The sequence below is a fragment of the Macrotis lagotis genome, chromosome 1 (genome assembly GCF_037893015.1).
Source record: "Macrotis lagotis isolate mMagLag1 chromosome 1, bilby.v1.9.chrom.fasta, whole genome shotgun sequence".
Lineage (NCBI taxonomy): Eukaryota > Metazoa > Chordata > Mammalia > Peramelemorphia > Peramelidae > Macrotis > Macrotis lagotis.
This window is the reverse complement of record NC_133658.1, coordinates 858,911,626-858,937,032: the sequence shown is the minus strand read 5'-3', so window position 1 is coordinate 858,937,032 and position 25,407 is coordinate 858,911,626. Positions and strand designations below refer to the sequence as shown.

The 25,407-nt window shown below is 42.4% G+C and overlaps 1 protein-coding gene across 14 annotated transcripts in view; it reads right to left on the bottom strand.

Moving 5' to 3' along the window:
- The window catches only part of PHC2 (polyhomeotic homolog 2), a 145,837-nt gene that overhangs the window by 42,060 nt on the left and 78,370 nt on the right, over positions 1–25,407 (bottom strand). For 13 of the 14 annotated variants that reach the window (XM_074217840.1, XM_074217845.1, XM_074217842.1 and 10 more), the window contains 5 exons: positions 20,349–20,507; positions 19,922–19,999; positions 19,267–19,431; positions 15,910–16,062; positions 14,368–14,677 (listed from right to left, as the gene is read on the bottom strand). In XM_074217840.1, the coding sequence (XP_074073941.1) occupies positions 14,368–14,677; positions 15,910–16,062; positions 19,267–19,431; positions 19,922–19,999; positions 20,349–20,507 (865 nt within the window). The remainder of the gene's footprint in view (positions 1–14,367; positions 14,678–15,909; positions 16,063–19,266; positions 19,432–19,921; positions 20,000–20,348; positions 20,508–25,407) is intronic. The other variant, XM_074217849.1, reaches the window with a different exon arrangement.

The window sequence follows — 25,407 nt, the reverse complement described above, 5'->3', positions numbered from 1 at the left end:
GCCTTAGAAACTGGATGTAAACATGTGTGGGAGCTAAGGATCTATTGAGAAAAGCTAGAAAGAAGCCAAACTGACTTGAGCCAAAGGAAAAATTATTGAACTGCTTCTAAGAATGGATTTAGTTTGTGTAAACTCAGAGTTTCAGGAATGGGCCACAGGTTACAAGTCATATTTCCTTCCTAAACAATAAACCCCATGAGAATCTGACAATGACAATCCAAACCCTATGTTTCACTAAGAATAGTCTATACACATTAGGTGTTAATCAAAAATAGATTAATCAAATATAAATTTAATAGAAGGAAAATGAGAAAGGGATAGTTCCAAAGATTACTATGGATAGGAAGATAACCAAGATAAATGTGGAATTACTGAATTTTGTTCCTTATGTTTTCAACATCAAAGGCAATGATCTCCAGATAAGAGAATCAGAGAAAATAAACCAAAAAATAGTTAGAAATTGAAATCTAAGATAACTGAGATTATAAGACAGCATTTAGCTTAATTAACTTAAAACTACTGAGTTGGATGGATTTGTATTTTTTGGCACTGAAAAATCTTGTAGAAATAACTGCTGAGGGGCAGCTAGGTGGCTCAGTAGATAGAGCACCAGCTCTGGAATCAAGAGGACCTGAGAGGTCAAATCTGGTCTTAGACACTTAACACTTAATTAGTTGTGTAACCTTGGGCAAGTCACTTAACCCCATTGTCTCACCAAAAAAAAAAGGAAAGAAAGAAAGAAAGAAAGAAAGAAAGAAAGAAAGAAAGAAAGAAAGAAAGAAAGAAAGAAAGAAAGAAAAGAAAGAAAGAAAAAAGAAATTACTGTTGAACCACTAAATCAATGATCTTTGTGGAGAATGGAGAATAGAAGAAGTAATGAAGGAATAAAGGACAGAGATGTCTCATTTTCCAAAATGAGGAAGAAGGTGTATTTCACAAAAGATACAATGCTAAACTTAGGGTCAATTTCTAGCAATTTTTTTTATTTTTAAATAGTTAAGTTGTAAGTACTTAAAAGGTCACTAAAAATCATCATGAATTATTAAAAAGTCATGTCCAATCAAAAATTATAACCAGTACTCTTTTCTCATAAACAATGAAAGGCAATTAATGAGGGAAAAAAAGACTGAAAAGAATAAGATTATCCTGAGAACATTTGTAGATGAACAACGAAGTTGAACAGATCTTTCAGCAATTTTATAACTGATAATGGGAACCATTACATCTGAAGTGCCAAATTGACAAAAACCAAAGAAATGATTAGTGAAAAGCTTTCAAGTGCTCAATATAACTTAATTTTTACATGTCAATACATCGTAGTAGGAACTGGGGATATAAAGACAAACTTTACAAATAGTTCCTGCCTTCAAGGGGCTGCTTTTTGCTGGTGGGTGGGATAAAGCTGTCATGAAGATGATAACTGACCCCATAAGAGCAACAGAAACCTGAGAGATAATGTGACCAGGATAGTAATGGAACAAACAAAGGTTGAAAGAACTACAGATGTTTAACCTGTCTATAAGTACCTGAAGGACTATCATATGGTAAAAAGATTAAATTTTGTTCTCTAGTCTTCAGAGGGAGAAGTCAGAAAGAGGCAGGTTTTGGTTTCATGCACTCTTCTATAGTGAACTTGACTGTGCTTCCTGTACTGGAGGTCTTTAATCTGAGGTCAGCTGATCACTGTTCAAAGAGTCAAGGATGCTACAGAAGGGAATCTGATTTGGGGGACTTGATGATCTCTGTGAACAAGATGGCTTGCAGATCTTGCTGTGTTTACTATATGTTTGTTTCAAGAAAAAATTTTGACTGAATAAAAGAAAATGAAGTTCTGAAAATTTGTATTTAAAAATATAAAAAACATTCTTAGCTTCCCAGTCATATAAAAACAGGCAGTTTGCTGAGTCAATATTTTTTGAGATTCCGACTCAGTCATCCAATGTGTTAACTATAGGTCCCAGCTTAGATTCATTTGCAAATTTGGTAAGTATGCCCTCTATGCCTTCATCTAAGTCACTGACAGAAATGCCAAACAGCACAGAATCAAGCATGGATCCTGGTGAACTCCAATGGAGATAGCCTGCAAAGTTGACATCAAACCATTAATGATAATTCTCTGAGTCTAGGCATTCAATTAATTTCAAATTCATCTAACTATATTGCTTTCCAGTACACATCTTACTTTCTTTTCCAGAAGTATGAGCTATTTCATCAAACACTTTGCAAAGATCTAGATAAATAACATGTACTTCATTCCTCTTAAAAAATCCTATTAAAAATGTTTGTCTAGCATGATGTTTTTAAGTCATGCTGGGTCTTTTTAATTTAATTTTTAATTATCACCTGCTTTTCTAGATATTCACTAACTAAAAACCATACAAATAATAAACATCAAGGTTACTGGTCTAATAATTTATAGACATATCTATGGTTACTGAAAGTCCAAGGTGACCATATGTCAAACTTTAAGCATCTTAGCAGATGCTTCTACCTTTGTACCCATTCACTTCTCTGGGAGACTGAAGTCTTTCTTTGGGTTTAGGAGTCATGGCAGTTGAGAAGGGAGGTGGCTAGATGTGGAAAAGACATTCTGTGTCTGTTAATGGCAAACTGCTTTTCATCAGTAAGTGCTCAGTAGCTATGAATCTGTCTGCAAGAAGACCTATTGAGGTGGTTGACCTGACAGCTATCCAAATTCTGGTTTTCTAAACATCCCTTTCCAGAGTATTATGGTCTGGAATGTGAAGCAGAATTTGCTCCTAAATTGTGCCTGATGAATTCTACATTAGTTTTGCTGTGAGGGAGTTGTCTAGAGGTACTCTAGGCATTTCTGCTCAGGACAATGAATTGATGCCACATTCCCTTCAGAAAGGATCTCTAGGTTTCCAGGGCTGCTTGTACTATGAGGAGCATCTTTTTTTGTCTACTATTTAACTCCTTTAGCTTGCAGGAGAAACAGACACAGAACTGGTACTTATGAGAGACCCAGTTTGATCTCAAAGAACAGCCTCTGTCCCTATGATGAACCTTGGATGTTTAGGTGTATCAAAGTGAGCTGAGCTAAACTAATGATTAGGATAGAGGCATGTACTTTCTCTTTTCAGGATCTAGTGGTAAGCCTTGAAGTGCTTCAAGCCAGTGAGGGGAGCTGACAAGTAAGAAGTGGGCGGGGTGTAAAATAGCTGGAGATTTCTGTAAAATGAAGCAATGATTTCAGGTCTTTTGGCAGTGCCTAGGTCCTTCACGGGGATATGGTTTTAGGTGGAATCCAGGAATTCCCTTATTGACTGTGAGTTTCCAATCTCTTTTCCTCTTCCAACTTTACAGTCAGTGTTGGACAAAGGATAGCATAGCTGTCCTTGTCAGAGGGGAACATCCTAATCATTGAGCTAGGTGACCAACCATCAGTCCAAAAGATTTTGAAATACTGAGTTCCTGATAAACCCCCAAAGAAGTCAAAGACAAAAAGGGTTCATAAACACAATAAAGAATTCAACAGAAGTACTGTTTTTGGCAGCAAAGATCTGGAAACATTATTTGGGGAATGGCTAAATACATTATGACTCTCAAATGTAAAATTATTGTACCATAAGGAGTGTTAAGTGTGAAGAATTTGGAGAAGTCTGATGCATAATGAAGTAAAACAAAATCAAGAAAATAGATAATGACTACTACCAGGTCAATGGAAAAACAATGAAAATGAACACTTAAATTACATTATAAAGGCCAAGCTTATCCCCAAAGTAAATTTGACAAAATATACTCTCCACCTTTCTTTGAAGACATAGGGGACTATGGGTATGGAACATTGTATAAATTCCGTTGATGTGATTAGTTCTGCTTGAATTGCTTTCTTTTTTTTCTTCTGGTTACTTTTTGTTACAAAGAATGTCTTCCTTTGTTATAAAGAAGATAAAGAAGCATGGAGGAATGCATTTAGAAAAAGGGCGATATAAAAACAAAATATATGAATACCTATTAAGAAATATGAACCTAAAAATTTTCAAGGAAAAGAACAAACTGAAGCATATAAACTGGTATTCATACGGGTCAAGACATTAGGCCAGAAAGGTTATCCATTCATTGCCATCTCTTTTACAGTGCAGATTGCACATCTCCTCTATACAGGTTCAATTCTTTAACTATCACTACCCCTGCCAGCTGGTTAAGCAGGTTGAGTATCAATGGGAGGCAAACCCAGATGGCTATATAGCTATGGCCAAGCTATAATTCCCTTCTCTTCTTCCTCAACAACAGTAGCAGGGCCACTGATGAATAGGCAAAAGGATCTGACACAGCTTGCCTCATCTTCAACCTCTTTCTGATGGCTCTTTTCTGAAACACTTGCAGAATTGTACTCTCTGGTCTGAGTAAACTGATGTTAGATGTGATGGTTTCAGGAACTAGATCAATGACAGCTGATTGACCTATGATGAGTCACCTCTTTGCCTCAGAAAGAACTATAAATATTCTGAATGACTTTCTGGCTCAGGGATTGGCCAAGGGCCATACTTGGATACAGCATATGTCTGCTCCAGGCAATGCTTTTGGCAGTGTTAGCAGTGCAACAATGGCTGTATTATGCAACACCAGGCTAGAGACCCTAAGCACCACCAGGAAGAGTGAGGAGCTTCCATTTAGGCAGAGTAATTTGTAATATCTCCCTGTCAGACTTGGTCTCCTAGATCATTCTTGAAAACTGTTTCAATTTGGACTCATGATAGGAGCACTTGTTCTTCAGAAACCAAGCCCCTAAAGTTTTCAGAGGCTCCTGAATCTACATCCCTTGCAAGTCCAATTTTGAGAATCAAAAAATTGGTAACTGGGTGGGTGAGGGGATTAAGGATTGATTGTTGACTTTAAGTATCATGTTTGGACCCCATCATGGTGGGTCAGCTGAACCACAGATGGTATGGAGTCTGAGTAGTGCTCTGGGACTGGGGACAGGGATAGACTGGACCTTCTATCCCCTGAGCTAAAGAGACTCCCTTCAGCTCTCATTATGTGTAAATAACCATTAAAGGTATAGTTGACAGACTCATTTGCCAGATAACCATGGATAATTAGATAGGCTAAACTTTCCCTGAACTGATCAACTGGGGTACTGATATAGTCCTGAAGTAGGTCTAGAAAGGGCTATTGCAATCCCTTGCTCTGTCTGAGCTGATAGGTTTAGTAACTGACCAAATGTGAATTAAAGGCAGGCTTGCCTAAAGCTTGGCTCGGGGGGCCTTTGCTGTATCTCACCTGGAAGCCCCTAGCTATCCTATTTGCTCACTCCCTCACCTCACTGGAAATAAATCCTATTGGTCAGTGTAGAGGAATTCCTCCCAAAGCCAGTGTTTCTGAGCTAGAGGCATGACTATCAGCAAGGAGAAAGCCCAGGAAAACAGCAAAAATGGAAACAATGGGTATCAGCTAGCTGATGGCTTGTCTCTGGAAAAGACTGCTTGAGCAGATACTCTTTTTTGAGGAGTGTTTGGCCCTTCCTCTCTCCAGTGCTGGTGTTGCTGTAGGCCTAGACAGCAGCCTGTATTTATTAAGTACAGCTGTTCCCACAACCCCAGCTGGAACCTCCCACAGGGACACTCTTTAAGTGCTACTTTTGTCCTTTTCCACACGCTACAACATCCCCTTCTCTCTGGACTAATGATAGTACCATCCCCTCTAAAATCTATCCTTCCCTAAGAGGAAGGAGAATATCATCTGTCTATATATTGAATAGGGGCAAAATTGACTAGCGCCTACAGCCTTCTCCTTAACTGGTATACTAAGTTGCTCTGCTGTGGTCAGTTATTACATGCTAGGGTGGCACATTTTTTATGTTCCGGTGCCTGCTGTTGGGCAGTCCTTCTCTGGGAATGAAGGCTTAAGAGAAAGATCAGCTGATATGATAAAAAAAAAAAGCAGCTTGTAGGCCAGAATCTTAAACACAGCTTCATCACAGCAAAGCTCCCAGAGTCTGCATTCTTAGAGGCAAAAAACATAACCCCAGAACAATAGACACCCTTGTGAAGGACCTCACACTCACCACAATAAAGACAAAAGTAGTTAAAAAAAAAAGCCTAGAGTGTCACCACTGCTAACTACTTCACCTTGCTGACCTGATCTCTATTTCTGCCTCTTGCCCTTCCACCTCCTGTGTCTGTCTTTGATTGTTATAGTCTCTTCCTCTTAAGAAGATTTTGTATCCTTATCTTGCCCAGCCTAGAAGTACAAGGGTTACTCATGGCCCTTATGTCACTACTAACTGGAACAAGAGTTTTGACCCGCTCTGTTTCTGACCTTGGCTAGATTGCCCCATCTTAGGCAACTTGGTACTTACCCTTTCCCAGGGGCTTACCATATTGATGCCAGTCTAGGTCTCTTGAATCCAACAGGCTCAACTACCCAGCTACACACAACTACAACTACAATGATACATCAGGTGTTTCCCTGATATCTAAGTAGTCTGAGTACACCTGAGTATTCTGATGAGCTGTAGCTCCTGATAGATGCACCAATGATATCAGCCTTTCTTCATTGTTTCCCATAGGGCAAAATCTCCACTCCCATGAGAGAAGCAACTCCTTCGTGATACATATGATACATATACAATCCCATTCTCTTTATTGTCATAGGAAAAAGAATGATTCCTTACTTATGGCAAGGATCTATAAATGCTACAATTTACATGTGATAATGTATTCACTGTATCAAGATCTAGAACCTTACAAAGCCTTATTAGATAAATCCACTGTAATTAAAAAAAAAGGGTCATCCCATCCAAATTGGAAAAAGTAGACAAAAATGCCTAAATTTTGACATGAAGTTAAATGGGCAACCTATCAAATGAGTCCAGTGATATGTGTATCTCAGTCAGCCAATGCAGATGGGCAATGAGCTAAGGTTCAGAATTGAGTTGGGGGAGAAATTGGGGCTTCACATTTGAGATTCCAAATTGCTTGCCATTATAAAAGACCATTCCTCTAACACCAGTTTTTTTTCCTTTATGGTGCCTCTGTGGCTAGGACACCATTATTTCTGTAAAGAATTAAAGTGATTCCATTCAACTTAGATCAATGTATACCATGGAAACAATGTAAAGACTAACAGACTAGACTGCCTTCTGAGGGGGGGGTGAGAGGAAGGAAGGGAGATTAGGGGGGAAATTGTAAAATTCAAAATAAATAAATTAAAAAAAATAATTAAAGTGATTTAAGGAGTCATGGAAAGATGGGGAATCATATTCCTAAGGATGGTTAGTGCCTAAGAAACAGAATAAGAGACCTTGGGAAGGGTATGTACACTGAGGGAAAAAAGGTAGGTTGGTCAAGGAACAAGAAGGGGAGAACAGATGAACAGACTAAATGTCACATCAGTATCCTCAAGAAACAAGTAAAAAATGACAAAAAGAACTACAGGACACTGGAGAGATTTTCTATATGAAAAAACAACTACAGAGTAGAGAAGATGTCAAGAACTGTGGTGAGCATAAGAGTAAAGAGCATTGCACTGATAAGGACAAATAAAGAATGCTGTAATAACCTTGCTTCCTCTTGTGACAGGGTTACTTACTGGTAGATTAGGGAAATGAATAAGCCAAGTTTTAACAAAGCATTTAATAGTTTCCCTTGCCATTGCTGTGGATCTAGACTTACAGCTGTCTTAAGCACAGCGTCTGGCTTCTAGTGTTTTATAAACACTTGTTCACTATCCTATATTTCTCCCTGTTATTTCTAAAGGCACAATATGTGCTAACTCAATATGTCCAAGTCTGTGCTGAATACTTCCTTGTCCCCACCCTATTGCAAGTCCCTGTCCTCTTTCTGATATTTCTGTCAGTGGCAATAAAGTTTATCAAGTCTCCCAAGTTTGAAACACTAGGGTTATCAATTATTCTCTCTCTCCTGTACCCTTCATATCCTGCTAATCAGTTATCATTATTTATCAGTTATCAGTATCTCTCTGCTACCTCTGTCAAATCTCTTTTATTTGTCCCTAGTTCTGTTCCCAATACCAGCACCTGATACAGGTTATTTTCCACTACTCTCTATTTGCTTGAGTTTCGGCAATAGACTCCTTTCTAATAGGTCTTCCCTAATTCCATTCTTTTCTCCCTACAAAACCATCACAGCACTGACAGATTCATTTTCTTAAGCATAAATCTGACAATGTCAGCTTCTTTTCAAAGTTCCATCTTGCCAATTAAGGTTCAAATTCCTTCCTTCCCTGACATTCCATATACTCCCTATTCTGGGTCCATCATCCTTCCCCAGTCGTATCTTATATTCTCCTTTATTTCACTCTAAGAGACCCGGACTTTCTGCTGGACCACTCCAGGTTCTTAAATGAGCATGCAGTTTCTGGTCTCTGGTCTTTGTTAACACTGTTTCCTGTGCTTGAAGGGTCAGCCTCATGCCTCTCCTCCTGCTCCTCCCTCCACCTGGAACTCCTATCACTCTTTGAGGTCCAATTCAGACACTACCTCCTATAAAAGACCTTCTTTTATTCTGCTTGATCAGAATTGACTTCATAGTGGACTTTGTTCTGAACTTCTCTAATGGAGTCATCATATGGATGAGTATGTAAAATTCTGAACAAAGTCAGACAAAACATGGGTTTAAATCCTATTCAGATTCTTATTACAACAATAGAATTCATGTGGTACTTTAAGTTTTGCAAAGCACCTTACAAATATTATTTAAATTTATCCTCACAACAACTTAGGAAGTAGGGTATTATTATCACTCCTTACATCACACTTACGGATGGGCAACTAAGTGATTTGCCCAGCATCACATAACCAGTAAGTGTTTGAGGCAGGACTTGAAGTCTTGTCTTTCTGAAGTGCTATATGAACTATCTATTAACAGAATGAGTTTCAGTTTTCTCTGGCCATATGATCATGTGTGTAAAGCGCTTTGTAACCTTTAAGTGCTATATAAATAGAAACTGCTATTATTATTTATATAGTATAATTATAAGTATATGGAATAATTCCTACTACACTGTAAGATTTACTATTAAATCTTCTCTAAAAACTGATGAACTGCTCAGTACTATAATAGGCAGTCTGGGACGAGAAGTAGGTCTGTCTGGGGTCTTGTTTTTTGGAAGAAAGCTAGCAATGAAACTAGACCAACTATGAGTAATTTTGCAGTTGAAACTGTAGCTAGGTAGCATAATGGATAAAGCACTGGCCTGTGTGACCTTAGGCAAGTCACTAAACTCCACTGCCTCACAAAAATCCCCAAAAGAGAAAGAGAAAATGTATTAGAAACAGCTACTCTTCTTTAGCTTCACTGTCTCCAGCTACAGATGGTGAGTTATTGAGGGAGAAACACATACACTAGGCTCTATGTTTATACTATGTGAATCAGTCACTCAAGTGGCATCATGGAGCATCTACTTTAGGCAGAACCTTTATCAGATGTCCTAGGTGAATCAGGAAAGACATCTAAGACCTTATTTCTCTGCACTACTGTGAAACAACCATAATAACCATTCCATAGGAAGCATAGGTAAGAACTATCTCTCCATTTTTCAGATGAGAAAACTAAGTCTCACAGAGATCTATCATTTCCTGAGCATGCTACAATCATTAAGGAGGAGTTTATTGTCATCATGCAGGCATGTGATAAAGGTAGCCCAGATTATGATGGTGTCCCTGGAAAGAGGAAGAATGTACTAGATCTAAACACCCACAAAGAGTTTCATTTACAATTGATGATGAATTAGAAGTAGGATAATGAAGGAAAGGGGAAGCAAAGAATAATAAACCAAAAATAGACTGGGTTGCTCTACAGGTTGTATACTCACCCTCACTAGAGGTCTCCAGGCACAGATTGGCTATCTCCTATTGACTATATTGTAGGAGAGATTCCTGTTCAGGTACATGCTAGACTAGGTGGCTCTGAAGTCCCTTCTGATATCTTAAGGTCAAGAACAATTGGGAAATTTGAAATCGAGTAGTGTTGGTGGTAATGAGGAAATTAGGGGAGGAGTCTTATCTGTAAATGCATATAAAAATATGTCAAAAGCCAGGTGCAAGTTTCCTGATGCAGCTGTCCTTGAAGCAGCTAGTTTTGGAACTGGAAGGGAAGAGATCAAGGAGGGTGATTTGAGAACCAACTCCATATAAGACAGTAGGTAGCTAAAACCATGTGAGCAGTTAATGTTATGGGGAGAAAAGGGGAGAGCGTAGAACCGGATTCCATGGAAGACTCACAGAAAGGAGGAGGAGGAGGAAAGAGAAAAAGAGGAACAAGTTAGGGAAAAAGAAAGAACACAAGTTTTAAGGAAGCCAAGAGAAGAACAAATTTCCAAAAGAAACTGGGTGATTCCCCAATGTCAAATAAAATGTGCCTGTGTGTCTATGTGTGGATGGACTTGTGCATAGAGTTAAACAGTATACGTGCTCCTCTCTTAGCAATGCTGCTCCATCTCTGAAGGTTTTTTATTAAAGGAAAAGATCCTTAGAGACAGCTGAAGTGATCAGTCAAGATTATTTTTAAGCAAAAACTGTTCAGTGACTTCCACACAACAGTAATGGGAAGATATCTATATTCAGTATGATGTGTAATGGACCAAAGAGCTGGATCCTCACACAAACGGGCCCATTCCTATATTCTTTTTCTATCTGGCCTTTGTAGAAGCGGTGCTATCCACTTCTCTATTCAATTTCATGTAATGGCATCTTTACTCCAATCAATCAATCAGTCAATCAACAATAGCTGTTAGTAGGGAAGAATGTGGTACTTCCCAATCCCAAATTGTTTAGTCAATCACCTGCAGATATTTTTTTCCACTGATGTATAGCTACCTCTGAGGTGGAACAAAGCAACTAACTAGTAATTGTTATGAACAGATAGTATCTTCTGCACTGCTGAGGATGAAGTAGGCATGAAGAGCAGGAGCAAAGCCGGGGTGGGTGGGAGGGAGGAGTGATGGCAGAAGGCAGAACAAAGAGTTTGCGAGGGATCTTGGGAAACAGTGGGTGAAAACAGCCTTTGATTCTCAATGACCCTCTAGGGCTGATATCACCAACCCCCTCCTCTCTCTGATCATAGCCTCTCACACCCTAAGTAAGTCCTCGCCCAGATAGGAGGTGGGGGATCAGGCGTCAGTAGACAGGCTACCCTTAGGGTATCAGGACACCTGAGGTCCTAAGTCTGTCCTCGTTTGGACGCCTGTCATTTAGGTTTCAGTAAAGCTTGGCTTAGCTTTCTGAGAGGCTAAGGCCAGGAAGATTCTGTTGGCTCAGAGTTCACAGATTTAAGCTAGGCAAGGCCAGTTCTCCCCTCCTTCACTCCCTCCCTAAAGCCAAGCCCCTAGGCTCTGCTCCCTCCTCAAAGCTTTTTGAGGCAGAGGGGGCCTTTTCTGTTTGTAAGGCCTAAAGAAGCTTGGTTGCCAAGGTGACAGGATGAGAGCAGCAGGGAACTTGCCATGGGGGAGGGGCTTTGCCCCCAAACAGCTGTCAGTGGGAACAGCCCCAGCTGGGACTAGAAGCCTGCTCTAGGAGGAAATAGCCCCTAGGAGACCAAATTCCTCTCTGCTACCCCATAGCCCCCCACTAGCTATCTTCCTTGGGGCAACAGTCAGCTGCAGACCAACTCTGACTAGTCAAGCCACCTTTCTAATCCTTCAATTCTGTCTGTCCCAATAAGTAGGCTGGATTGGATGCTAGGGGGCTGTGGAGCTGAGGACAAGTATGACCCCAAGCTGCCTCCCAGTGGGTTATAAGGCCCTTCTTTCCTCCCTGATTCTGTCCACTCTTTGTTTCAAAAGTCTGAGCTCTAGTGACCATCCAAACCTTCCCCCAGTTATCTTTCAAGATGGAAGGGGCCATGAATGCAGCGAGGTGGGGGTGGGGGCCCTGACCATAGAGCTCTGAGGGAGGAAGGAGAAAAAAGGAGGGGGAGGTTGGGAGGGATCTGGTAGAACAATATGAAACCCACTGGTCTGAATCCTTGAGGAAGGGGGCTTCGTGCTTCTGTAGCTCACAGCTGCTTACAAAGTCCTGTGGGGACTCATGGCTAGGACGAATATAAGTGAGGGTCATTTCCCAGTAGCCTTCTGACCCTTGCCCTCACAGACCTTAGTCTTTATGATTACAGACTCTTTCTGCTTAAATAAGGCTTATGGAAACAACTGTCTCCTCTAAACTCTAGAGCAGTACTACAGGTTCTGGTGTATCATCAAGGAGAGTCAGAGCTCGAGTGGCTAGAGGGTCTAGATAGGGTGACTGGTTGCTTAGTTTGGAACTAGTGAGGAGTCCCAAGGAGAAGGTAGGCTGTTCCATGTCTTTCTCTAAGTTCCTTAATGCCCAACAGAACATTCTTTGAAGAACTTTCCAGCCCAGTGCCTTTCTCTCTTCCTTTCTTACCTGTTTCTTTCTCCCGGCTCAGATCTAGAAAGAATCCCTAGTTCATTCCTGGGGATGAATAGCAGTCCCTGGACCTTGTAGACTGGGGGCTGACTTTCCTTCCTAGTAGCTGCTAGTCTAACTTCTTGCCCAAAGCATCAGCTGACCCCTTATGACATATATGTTGTTCTTGGGAGGCTCTTCCCTAGATTGAGCCACAAGGGCCCTTTCTCTCATTCTCCTGTACTCCAGAGCTACATAATCAAAGCCTCACCCGGCTTGCACAGGATCACTCTTCAAAGGTTTGAACATGGCTGCCGGGACACTGCCCTGCTCAAATACACAGGATGACATGTGCTTGGCAAAATGCCTGGCACATAGCAGGGGGTGTCACCGTCCCTCCTACAAGATGCAGCACAAATGTGTCTGGTCAATGCAGAAGGGATTGGGATCCCCGCCCCCCACACACACACCTACCTAGACAATCTGTGTCAATGCATCTTAAGAACACACTGGCTTTCTAGGATGCTGAGACACTCACTCTGGTGATTCCAAGAGAGCCTGAGGTAACCAGTACATTTTTGCACCTCAATACCACATTTCTCCCTAGAGAATTGTTTTACCTTATTCCCTTTGACTTTAAATTATTTCCTCCTGCTGAGATGATTTTAGGATCCCAATTCTGTTATTCAACATATTAGCCTTGTGCCACTTACATGAAGGATGGCATCTATATCTTTATTGACAAAATGATTCAGATGAACCCATATTTATTTAAATATATGCATTTAGCCAGCTGGCACACTGACAAAGGGGAACCTGCCATCATTCTTCTGCAAAGGCCAGTAGGATGACAGAATTGAGAGCTGGCTTAGGGTAAAGGCCACCCTTAAAACATGAAGCCCTTCCTGATTTTCCAATCCTTAACCATATCTCCCCTCTCCCTTATATTTTGTATTTGCATGTACATATTGTTCTTGCCCTTTAAATGTAAGCTCCTTGAGGGTAGTGACTGTATTCATTCTTATCTTTCTATACCCTGCACTTGCCCCAAAGCTATTACTTTAGAAATCTTGTTGAATTGAAGTGAAGAGATTTAAGAGATCAGTTGATTTAGTTTCTTCATTTTGCAACTGAGAAAACTGGGGTCCAGAGAGATAAATTAATTGCCCAAAATTATATAAGTATTAAACAGCAGGGCCAGAATTCAATGATTTTTCTTACTGTACCACATCTGCCTACAATCCCTTCTGACTGTATAGTTTTTGTCTCTTAGTCAAGTTTGTAAAGTACTTCTCCCAAAAATCTCATGAGATAAATAGTACAAAATCATAATTCTTCCCATTTTACAAAGGAGAAAACTGAAACTTAGAAGACAAAGCAATTTGTCATCATTCATATAACTCTAAAGGAGGGGCAGCTAGGTGGTGTAGTCGATAAAGCACCGGCTTTGGAGTCAGGAGTACCTGGGTTCAAATCTGGTCTCAGACACTTAGTAATTACCTAGCTGTGTGGCCTTGGGCAAGCCACTTAACCCCGTTTGCCTTGCAAAAAAAAAAAGAACATATAACTCTAAAGGATCAGAGCTGGGATGACCAGTCCAAGCTTCTTCTTCTACCTTCTACTATCCCTCTCTCTGTGCCAAAGGACTGCTCTCCCTCTAAGGTTCTCTGACTCTCCTTTTGCTTTTTGGTAACAGAGAGCCCCACCTTCCCCAGGGGGTCCCAGGCAAGGGGCAGAGCCAAAACTTGAAGCTTCTCTTCATGGTGGGTACTGTGTAGAAGGAACAGCAGACTTTCTTCTCCCTCCAGCTTATACTATCTTCTCTGCCTAGCTAGAAGCACTGAATAAAACCAGAGGACAATAGACCTGGGCCAGGGAAATAGAAAGAAAACTGGCTATCCTCTTCCTCTAGATGGGTTGAGTCCAGGGTCTCCATGGAGAAAAGCAGTAAGGAAATGTTCTGCCAACCCTGTAGTGCTTTGGGATCTTCTGGAGCAAGATACTGTCTGGGGCCTTACCTGGTGCAATGAGGGGGTGTGTGGCCACAGGGGACACCATCCGGCTTAGTCCCCCCCGGCCCTCAGTGCTCCCTGGCACACTGCCACTGCTGCTGTCCCCTTTCTTGAGTTGCTCAGCCACACTGTCACTTATGCCAGGCTTGGCACCTGCTGGGGAGCCCTGAGCAGTGCTTCTGCCCTGTGAGGGGGTGGGCAGAGGCTGGCTGCTGCCTGGGGTGGGTTTCAGGCTGGGCAGTGCAGGCTGGGTGGGGGTGGGGCCCGAGGCTGTTGTGGTTGCTGTCTGCTGCGTTCGGAGGGTCAAGTTCTGTACCTGGAAAAGAGGGGTCTGTGGGAGTCTGGGGATAGCACCAACCAAGTAGGGATGGGGATAGGAATGGGGATGGGAGGCAGAGGCAATGCCAATAGATTTCAAGCAGTGCCAAGAAGTTATGGAAGCAATGGGGCCAGGAACTGATCCAGGGCAGCTGAATACAGTAGGAGTCTGGGGTGCCAGACAGACAGTGCTTAGGGTTGGAGTGGGGAACAGGAGCTAGGATAGATCTGAAATGGGGTGTAGAAGGATGAAAGCAGAAAATGAATTCTAGGAAGGGACTATTAACCCTGGATGGGCCAGGTATGCCAGACTTTGACCCACTGCACATCCCCAGGGTCCCTCCACAACCAATCCTCTATCACTGTTACCAAGCATTTGAGCAAATTTCCCTGATGCTGGATCATTAAGGCAGAAAGTCTAAGGGAAGTAGACAACTGCCGAGGGCCTCCCCCTGCCCTGATTAAGGCACAGAAGGGGCAAATTACTGTTCTGCTGGGGCAACCAAGCATACAGCTATTTTGCCCCTAGAGTAAATCCTTCCTTCCTTGTTCTTTCTTTGCTGAGGCATCAAAAATCCGTATTTAACCTGGTTCTTGATGCCCTCTACTGGACACAAGGGGTTGGCCAGGTTTAGGATATACATCTTGCTATCCATACTCTTTTCTCGGCCTCCCACCACTAAGCAGTCTCCTTGCTGCCCAAAGAATGGCCTGGAATGAGGATGAACCTTTGGACTCCTGGCCTTGCTAGGGTCTGTGAGTCTCATAGAAGATTCTTTTCTGCGAGGTTAAATTAATGTCCTCAAGAGAAAGTTTTTCCACTGAGTAAGACTTCCTGTGAAAACTCATTTAAGGGATGGTAAAAAAGAGAAATGGGGAATGGGACAGTTAATTTCAGAGTTCTAAGGCACTAAGGGGAAATATTAGGGAGGTTTTAGGGTACTGAGGACACCAATGGCAGTTACTTACTCTCTTGCCTCAGCATGCTATTCCCAAGCTCCTCACCTACAGAGGTGTTTTAGGCAGTGAAGCATAGCTGTGAAGGGGCCCAGGGCTGGAAACCTGTCTGCTCTGTTTCCTGCTTTCCTGGGGAACCCTGTCCTACCAGAAATTCTGGAGTTCCACTAGGTCAACCCAAATAGCAGTACCCTTCTCTGGGGGTGCCCACCTCCCTAGGAGTCATTTATCCCTCCCTTTCCCACCCCCAGGCCCAGTCCATGGAGTCCTCACCTGATTGGGGGTGGGGGGCTGGGCAGGGGAGCCGGTGCTGAGCTCAGGCTGCACGGTAGTGACGGTGGCCGTGGGCGTGAAGATGAGCTGAGGGGACAAAGGAACAGTGCCGCCTAGGCTCCTAGTTACCTGCACCAGGTTACCTGGCTGGGTCTGGAATCACAGGAAAGGAGGTGCCGTTTACCTGCCCAGTGTGGGCTCAGCCACAAGGCAGGAGGATAGTCTGGTCCAGGAGGCAGAAATGGGGAAGGCCAAGAAAGTAGAAGTGGAAGGTTTCCAACAGAGGAGGGACTCTAGGGGTAAAGGTCTAGGGTGGGAGCCCAATGGGCAATTTTAGTCCAGCCTTGGCAGGAGCTACTCTGGGGCAGATCCAAGCTCTCTGGGTTCATCCTAGGCTCACCATGGGAGAACTCTCCCCAGGGAAGTCTTGGCTTCCATCAGTTTCCTTAGTTCCTAGGAATCAAGGATAATCCTAGGCTGGGTCAGACCCTCCCATCCTGCCCATGCCCAGGGACATTCCCCAGGTTTGTCTCACTTTTGAACTGTATTAGAAGACCAACCTAGAGCTTTTCTGTTCTACTGAACTGATCAAATCAACTACACATACTTGATCTGATTGTGGCTAGACACTTTCAAGGGACCTGAAAACACTAACTGTACACTAGAGAGATTGAGACTATGGCACTGTGTGTGTGTGTGTGTGTGCGCGCGCACGTGTGGTTTATGTGACCCTCTGTACACATAACAAAGAACATTCCTTCCTCCTATTGTTTTCTCTCTGAGGACATTTATTATTTCCCTACTCTCATTCCTTCATGTGTCTATGATTAGTTTTGCTCTATTGGGTGGGACACCCCTATGTATGCTCATGTCTATATCTGTCCCTGAAGAAGGCCTGGGGGAATCATTAGGGCATCTTTTAAGGCATTTGATGATCAGTCACATGAAAGAGGAATTAAGCTTCCTTTTAGTTCCAATTTGATGAACTGTCACATGAAAGAGGAATTATGCTTCCTCTTAGTTCCAGAATGAAGAATTGGGAGCAGTAGGTGGAAGTTTCAAAAAGGCAGATTTTGGCTTGATATGTTAGTAAAAACTTACCTACAATTAATTCCACCAAAAAAATGGAATGCCTTTTGCTATAATGAGCTGCCAAAAACTGGAGGTATTCCGGCAGAGGCAGGATATGGTCAGGGATGCCATACTCAGGAATTCCTTATCAGGTCTAGGTGGGGTTAGATGCTTGTTAAGAGTCTCTTCCAGCTCTCAAATTCTATAGGATTATGAACATGGTTCCTTGAGGATGTCTACACTTGTGTGTTATGTGTGTGTGTGTGTCCCTTTGTGAACACATCTATAAAGTTATAAACACAATGTATAGTAAAAATTCAGTCAACCCCCAAAAGCCTTTGGTCCTGGTTCTGGGCTTTGGCTAAGAATGGTGGTAAAATGGTGGTAAATTGAAGTAAGACCCAGTCACTCTCTCAAGTGAAGTCATCAATTAGATGACACAGGGAGAGGAAGAGCCTGGAAACTACTCCCGTCCTCTGGACAGAGGACAATGCAGTTCTCTGTATGGTACAAATGATTTGTTCACAACTATTATGGCATATCTGAGAAAGGAATGGAAGAGAACAAAGGAATGCTATTCTGGTCAGCTCAGAGGACTGAGAATAGAGACGAGGAGGTGCTACCCTCTCCATGTGGAGGATCTGAGGTGTAGAGTCTGGGGAAGGGGCTCATTCAATGACTTGCATTTTCTCACTGGGAAGAAAGGCTTCCCATGAAGTCTCACCACTGACAGCCTGAAGAGATTAACTGAGGGGATAAAGGAATAGTGTCCCACACAAGACTCCTACTCTCCTATATCAGCTTAGTCAGATAGATCACCAACTCACAGGAAGAGATACCTTTTGCTTTCTTACACTCAGCCCTATATAGGTCCAGAGGATCTAGTCCATGTAGCAGCTGCAGCCCTCTGCAGGGAGAGTGAATCTGTACCAAAGTGATTTCCTTACCAAAGGAGTTTCCTCAGGATTAGTGTTATAATTTGCAAGAAAATTCCCTCCTTCAAGGAGTGGAGGCTGCAGTGTTGGAGAATATAGTTAAGGACCACAAAGTGACTAGAAAGGCTTTTACCACTATTGTCTGACCAAATGAGATAATGTATGTAAAAGCATTTGGCAAACTTTGAAAAACTATTATCTTTTTTTAATATTTTTTGGATAAGTTTGGACAGAAACACTCTAGGATAAGTAGTTATTTTGCTATTATTCCTCAATATTTAGTGGTATCTGGATTATTGTATAGATGGACTATATGTTTTAGGGTTTTGGGGGCATATGAAAGCATCATAGTGAGAACTCCAATAGCATACAGGAGAAAGTCAGGGATTAAAAGAACATCAAGTTAGAAATGGGGAAGTCCTTGGAAAGTCCATCTCCCCCCTCCCATTTTGCAGATGAAGAAACTGAGACACAGAGAGGTTGACATATTACCTCATACTGTTTCCACATTTCTTCCTCTAGGTTTCTATATATTGAAAACTGTTCATTGCATATAGTTTGGTTATTATGAAATATTCCATAAGGTGACATCTCTAACTATATATACGTATATATATACGTATATATATATATATATATATATATATATATATATATATATATTTATCAATGTTATGTTCAGGCAGTTGTGGTATTCCTATTTGTTTCTACAGTGGTGATGGGTCCTACATATGTATCTTCATATAATTATATGGACAACTTTCTCCTCCTTTTTTATTTTGTGTGACATATGCCTATCAAGTAAGACCAAAGGATTGAGAGCTGGAAGAGGCCTTGGAGATCTCCTTCAAGTTACAGAGGAGAAAACTAAGGTCCTAAGAGCTGAAGAAACTTGTATAATAACCCAGGTAGTGAGGGGGGGCAAGCAAAAGTTGAACTCAGGTTCATTCAAGTACACCATGCTATGGGTGAATTGTGGGTCCTCAGCATGTCCAGAACTCTCTTCAAAGTTCTAGAAGGTACAGAGGAGGCCTGAACATGGTGGTGAATGGCCTTATTATCTTCTCGGAGAGTAGGGAAGGGACAGGAACAATAGTGTATTTATCCCTCTCTGCTTAGGTCCTAAGGTGATCCACAATTCTGCCCATCTTTATCCCACCCCCTAACCTGCCTGTTCCTTTCTTCCTGCATATCTGCTGATCCCTCTCAGTTTCATTTTCATCATTTACTCTCAACTTTCCTTCTTCCAGTCTCTGTGCTTCCCTTTGAATCTCTCTCAATTCTCCTGGGTTCCCTACTCTAAAATCTATAAGGAAGAGTTGGGCCATGTGCCCAAGTCAAGAGTGCTCACCATCTGGGCCCTCAGATACATCTGCGCCTGGCTGGCCGTCAGTGCTGGAGACGAGGTATTACCCAACAACACTGCCTGCTGGGCGATGCCCGAGGCTGCTGCTGTATTGACACTTTGGGCACGGTTGATGAGCTGAGCTGCTGCTGGAGAGGCTGCTAGGTTTATCTGAGGAGATATGAACAGCAGAAATGGTAAGTTCAGTGGACTAGTCCACCCATCCATCCCTTGGTAAAGCCCCTTTGGCTTCCTTAGTAGGCCCACTCTTTTGAGATCAACTATGAGGATAAGACCCAAATATGGCCCTCTTGTGATCTCAGGTGGCCATCATTCCTCCCTATTCCCGATTTGGATTCTCAGCTACTGGAAGAAGATAACCTTGTCACAAGTTCTTGGAGGGAGGGAGAAGAAAATAGAGAGAAGCATGCAAACTTTCTTGACTAATCAGGGGAGCAAAGATCTCAAGGGAAGAGGGGTTTGAATGCCTCTACAATGAGAGTGAGACAGGGACAGTTTTTGTCCCTTCATCTCACCTGGGTAAAGATTTCCCACAACATAAAACCTAGGAAAGCATGGATGTTCAATTGAAGCAGGATGGAAGTTATATAATCCCCAGAATTGTGAATACCCACTTTCAGTTGTTCCCCATTCTACTTACCGACGGTGACTGGGCCGGGGACTGTGCAGAGCCATTGTTGCCTGAGGGAGTCCCTTGTCTGTTGGCCACCAGACTGGCCTATAAAAAAGCACCACTGTCATTGGGGTTCTAGACCTTCCCACATTCACTCCAGGCTCAGAAATTCCTCCTACTTTCCCCATCTTCCCATCCAAAGCCCTCTGCTTCCTCTTCCAAAACAGCAATACTCTCCAACCTCTGGAAAATGAGATACTGCTTAATTAATTATTCTAGCTACTTGAACCCCAAAGCTGAGAAGTTACTCTGGATCACCAGAGAAATGGCCAGAAATGAGGCAAACATGCAGGTGTCCAGGAATGGTTCCATTTCCACAGCTGGGTGGGGGGGATCCCTCTGGCTCTCATGTGCACACATCCGTGCACATGTATGGTGGGGGTTCCCATCACACCTGCTGCACGGCTGCCAGGCTCTGGAGCTGGGCGCTGCTGAGATGCTGCTGCTGGAGTGCTGCTGTCTGCAGCATGAGGTGCTGCTGTTGGGCTGCATACATCTGCTGGAGGTACTGCGCCGCAGTGCTAGGCTGCCGGTGCAGGGCCTGCTGGATCACCTGAAGAGAAGAGAAGGCCCAATGATGGCTCAGGGGAGGAAAACAAACCTGTTTGCTCCAGTCAGCAGAATGAGTAGCAAATGGGTCTAAGCCTCATGTTTTCTGGCCATGCCAAAAGATGGCCCAGAGAAGGGGGGGTACAAGCTCCCTCCACCTCCTCTGGCATCTCTTGACCTTATTCAAACTAATTACAAGATTTTGGATTTGGAAAGGAGTTCAGTGGCCAAATAGTCTAACCTAAACCTGAAAAATAATTTCATTTGCAACATCTTTGACATGCAGTCATGCCCCCTTTTCTTGAAGGTTTCCAATGGAAAGGAATCTGCTACCTCCCAAGGCAGGCCAGGCACTCTTAGATAAGGTTAGGAAGTGTTTCCTACCCTGCCAATGAGCAATTTATTTTTTTATTTTTTGGCTATTTCTTTTCTTTGCAATTTCTCCCAGTGTTATGATTCTGCCCTCTGGCAACAGACAGGCCTCTTGAGGCTTTAAGATAGTTCCCTTCTAAACCTTCCCTTCTCCTGGCCAAGAATCCCAATACCTTCAGCTGAGTCTCATACAGTTTGAATGCAAAGCATTTCCCCTTGTCTGGCTAACTTCCATCAGATGCCTGCCAACATTCTTCTAATTTATGGCACTCAGAACTGAACACACAACTCCAAATAAAGCTTCATTAGAGGTGTAGCTAGGTGGTGCAGTGAATAGAGCACTGGCTCTGGAGTCAAGAGTACCTGAGTTCAAATCCGGTCTCAGACACTTAATAATTACCTAGCTGTATGGCCTTGGGCAAGCCACTTAACCCCATTGCCTAGCAAAAACCTAAAAAAAAAAGCTTCATTACAGCACAGTATACCACCAACTATATTCCTGCTTTCTCTGTATTGCTCTTCTGGGCTGCCTCATCATATCATGGAGATCTTTTTCACATAACTGCTGTGTCATCACATCTCTTTCATCTTGGGATGTGTGAATCTGAGGTTTGAAATAAAAGTGTAACTACACCCAAAGGGCAACAAAAATGTGCATACCATTTGATCCAGCAATATCACTAATGGGTCTATACCCTGAAGAGATGATGAAAAAGGGTAAAAACATCACTTGTACAAAAATATTCCTAGCAGCCCTTATTTGTGGTGGCAAAGAATTGGAAATTAAGTGAATGTCCTTCAATTGGGGAATGGCTTAGCAAACTGTGGTACATGCATGTCATGGAACACTATTGTTCTATTAGAAACCAGGAGGGATGGGAATTCAGGGAAGCCTGGAGGGATGTGCATGAGCTGATGCTGAGTGAGATGAGCAGAACCAGAAAAACAGTGTACACCCTAACAGCAACATGGGGGTGATGATCAACCTTGATGGACTTGCTCATTCCATCAGTGCAACAATCAAGAACAATTTGGGGCTCTCTGCAATGGAGAATACCATCTGTATCCAAAGAAAGAACTGCAGAGTTCTAACAAAGACCAAGGACTATTAGCTTTAATTTAGAAAAAAAAATTGATATCTTATTGTCTTATCTTGTTTTATGTTCCTTCCTTAAAAATATGATTTCTCTCTCATCACACTCAATTTGGAAAAATGTATACCATGGAAACAATGTAAAGACTGACAAATTGCTTTCTGTGGGGGGTGGGAGGAAGGAAGATTAGGGGGAAAAATTGTAAATCTCAAAATAAATAAAATCTTTAATAAAGAAAGAAAAGTGTAAGACTTTATATTTATCTCAATTAGATTTCATTTTATTCTGTCCAAAAGCCTACCCTATCAAGACATTTTTTCCTAACTTGCCTGTCTTCAGTCAGATAATGACAGCTGACATTTATATAGATTTTAAAGGTTTATAAAATGCTTTACATCCAATGGATGTACATGAAAAATGAGATACTGCTTAATTAATTACTCTAGCTACTTGAACCCCAAAGGTAAGAAGATACTCTGGATCATCAAGAGAAATGGCCTGAAATGAGGCAAACATGCAGGTGGCCAGGAACGGTTCCATTTCCACAGCTCTATCAATATTTTTATTCCTATTTTGTAGATAAGGAAACTGAAGCTCAGAAAAGTTAATTGTTTTGACACATAAGTATTCGAAGCAGGACTCAAAATCAAAGTTCTTCTGACTCCAACTTTCTTTTAATCATGATGCCTTTTGGTGATCTTTTTCTTTTTCCACCTGGCCAAGGCTACTACCCTAGAGGGAGCCTACTCAATGAGGTACTCCTAGGAACTTTTCAGCTTAAGACTTCAGTCTCCACAATGGCTAGAAATATAGGCCAACACAGGCAGACCCCTAGGAAACTTGAAAGGCAACTGGCAAACAGAGTAGTATTGTGACTAAAGGATGGATTTGGAGTCAGGAAGATCTGGCTCCCATCTCCTCTTAAGGCCAGAGTTTTCCCCTCTCATTATTTCCTATTTATCCTATACATGGTTTGCGTGTACATATTTGTTTGTTTGTCTCCCCCCCCCATTAGACTGTGAGTTCCTTAAGGGTTAACCACTATGTATGGTACATGGTCAGTACTAAATGAAAGTTCTTCTGACCGACTCATCTCTTTCAATTCCTGACTGCTGAACCTTGGGTGAAGACACTGGACTCCTCTGGGCTTCCATTCCATCCACTATAGAGAAGGTAGTTGGGCCCCTTTTGGTTCTAAAGTTAGAATCCTTCAAGTGTCTATAAATAATTGAGAGCTGGGCTAGTTCAGGTCCGGGCATGAGGCTGGATGCCAGCATTCCTCGGTTCTAACCTGGATCCAGTTTGTGACCCTTAGCCCTTTCTATCTTCTCTATCCTCTATCTCCTTCCATCAGGAGTCTGGTGAAAAAGAAGCAATAGACAGAAGTGATCCAAGTGGGTCTGAATAGGAAGGGAAACCTAGCCTTGCTTTTAGGAATGTGGCTACTAGAGGAACTGAGGGGAGCTGAGGGGAGCAGAACTAAGACTGAGAGGCTACATTCATCTTCATTTCCAGAAAGGAAACTTCTTTGCTTTGGGCTGCTGCCTCCTGGTGATAAAAGGCAGGACTACAATGGTCTGTTGGCCATATCGAGCATTCTCTTAGTCTGTGGTCACTATCAGACTTCTAGGAAGGTGTCTCAGAAATTACCTAGTACAACCCTTTCATTTTAAAGATGAAGAAAGTTAAGTTATGTTACATAAATAGAAGCATCTGAACTTTTGATTCTAACAATTAGTTTTCCAAAAGTGGAACTAGTTGCTTCAAAAGTAAGTGGATAAAGATGTACAAGTAAGGGCAGGATGACCACTAGTCTTTTTTATCATCAATTCTATAGATGCCTCCCAGGTTCATATAGAGGAAGAAAAGAATAAGCATTAATTAAGTACCTACTATGGGCTAGGTCCGGTGCTAAGCTTTTTAAATACTTGATCTCATATTAAGTTACATAATCAAATTTAGCCTTTTCCTGATCTCCAGGTCAGCTGTGGTTGGGGTATTTTCTTTTTTTTTTCCTTTCTTTCTTTTTTTTTTGCAAGGCAAATGGGGTTAAGTGGCTTGCCCAAGGCCACATAGCTAGGTAATTATTAAGTGTCTGAGACGGATTTGAACCCAGGTAACTCCTGACTCCAAGGCCGGTGCTTTATCCACTCAGCCATCTAGCCGCCCCGGTTGGGATATTTTCAAATGGATTCAAGTAGTCCAAACAGAACTTACTACTTTCCATCCCCTTCTTCTGGTCATCTCTGTCTCTATGGAGGGAACATTTATTTTTCTTTCTTTCAGGCTTTGAGGAACCCTGGTATCCTCAACTCCTCAATCTCCCTTACCCCTCATATCTATCAAATTGCACCACGTGAGTGCTCAAGACCTCCACACACATTGCGCCCACCCCCTTCTTTGGACAGCCTGCCCACCTTCCCCATTGGACTATACTGCCTTGTCTTCCAGTCTGGGCTCCCTGCCTCCATGTTCTCCTTTCTGCCATCCATCTCTACCCAGCTGCACAAGGCTGGCCAATAAACTCTGGTGATTTTTTCTTAATCCTAAAATCAAATATGAATTCTTCTGTTTGGCATTTCAAATCTTTTCCTTCTCTTCTGTCTCTTAGAATCCTTAATTTCCTTCAAAAATCATCTTAATCATCTTGGACATGAAACCTCACCACTGCCCTCCAGTTGCTAGAGCCTCCTCTCAAAATTATACTGATTTGGTATACACTTATACAGGACCATAGTGTCTCACCTGCGAAAAAGTGAAGCTCCTTGTGACCACAAAGCCTAGCACAGTACATAGTATTTAGTAGGGTACTCAATAAATGCTTGTTAATTGGTTTGTTTTTTCTTCTTGGATGAGTTAGATTGCAGAGTAGGCGAAATTCTTTCTAGCTCTGAAGCTCTGTGATGCAAAGGCACGGGGGAGATAGGGGGATCAGCAATGTCAAGTAGGCCAGATTGGCTGGAGTGTAGAGAGCAAAGAGAGAAAAAAGATGATGGGAGTAAAGAAACAACCTCAAATGAGGCAGGGAACTAAAAGGAAGAATGCATCTGAGGCAAAGGTAGAGAGGAAAGGTCAGCAGGGTACCCGTCCAGTTTTTGAGAGGTAGGCCACAGGCTAGGACTCACTTGAATGCAGCTCAGGGGACACAGACCCTCTTAGACACCAGGATTTCAGAAAGGTAGCTGGATCTGACTTGATGCTTTCCAGAGGCCTGCCTGTGGCTTCCCAGAAAGCAAGATCTCCTGGGCTATATACACAGCAGTATTGGGCCTTATAGATTGCAGCTCTGCTTCCTCAGGCTGAGGCTCTTCACAGTCCCAGCTCGAAAGGGATGTTGGAGCTGGCCTCCTGCCTGCCTATCTTCTTTCCTTTTCTTTTTCCTTCTTTCTGTCCTTCCCTCCTTTTCTCTCGTTCTTTACTTAAGCTCTCCTCCCCACC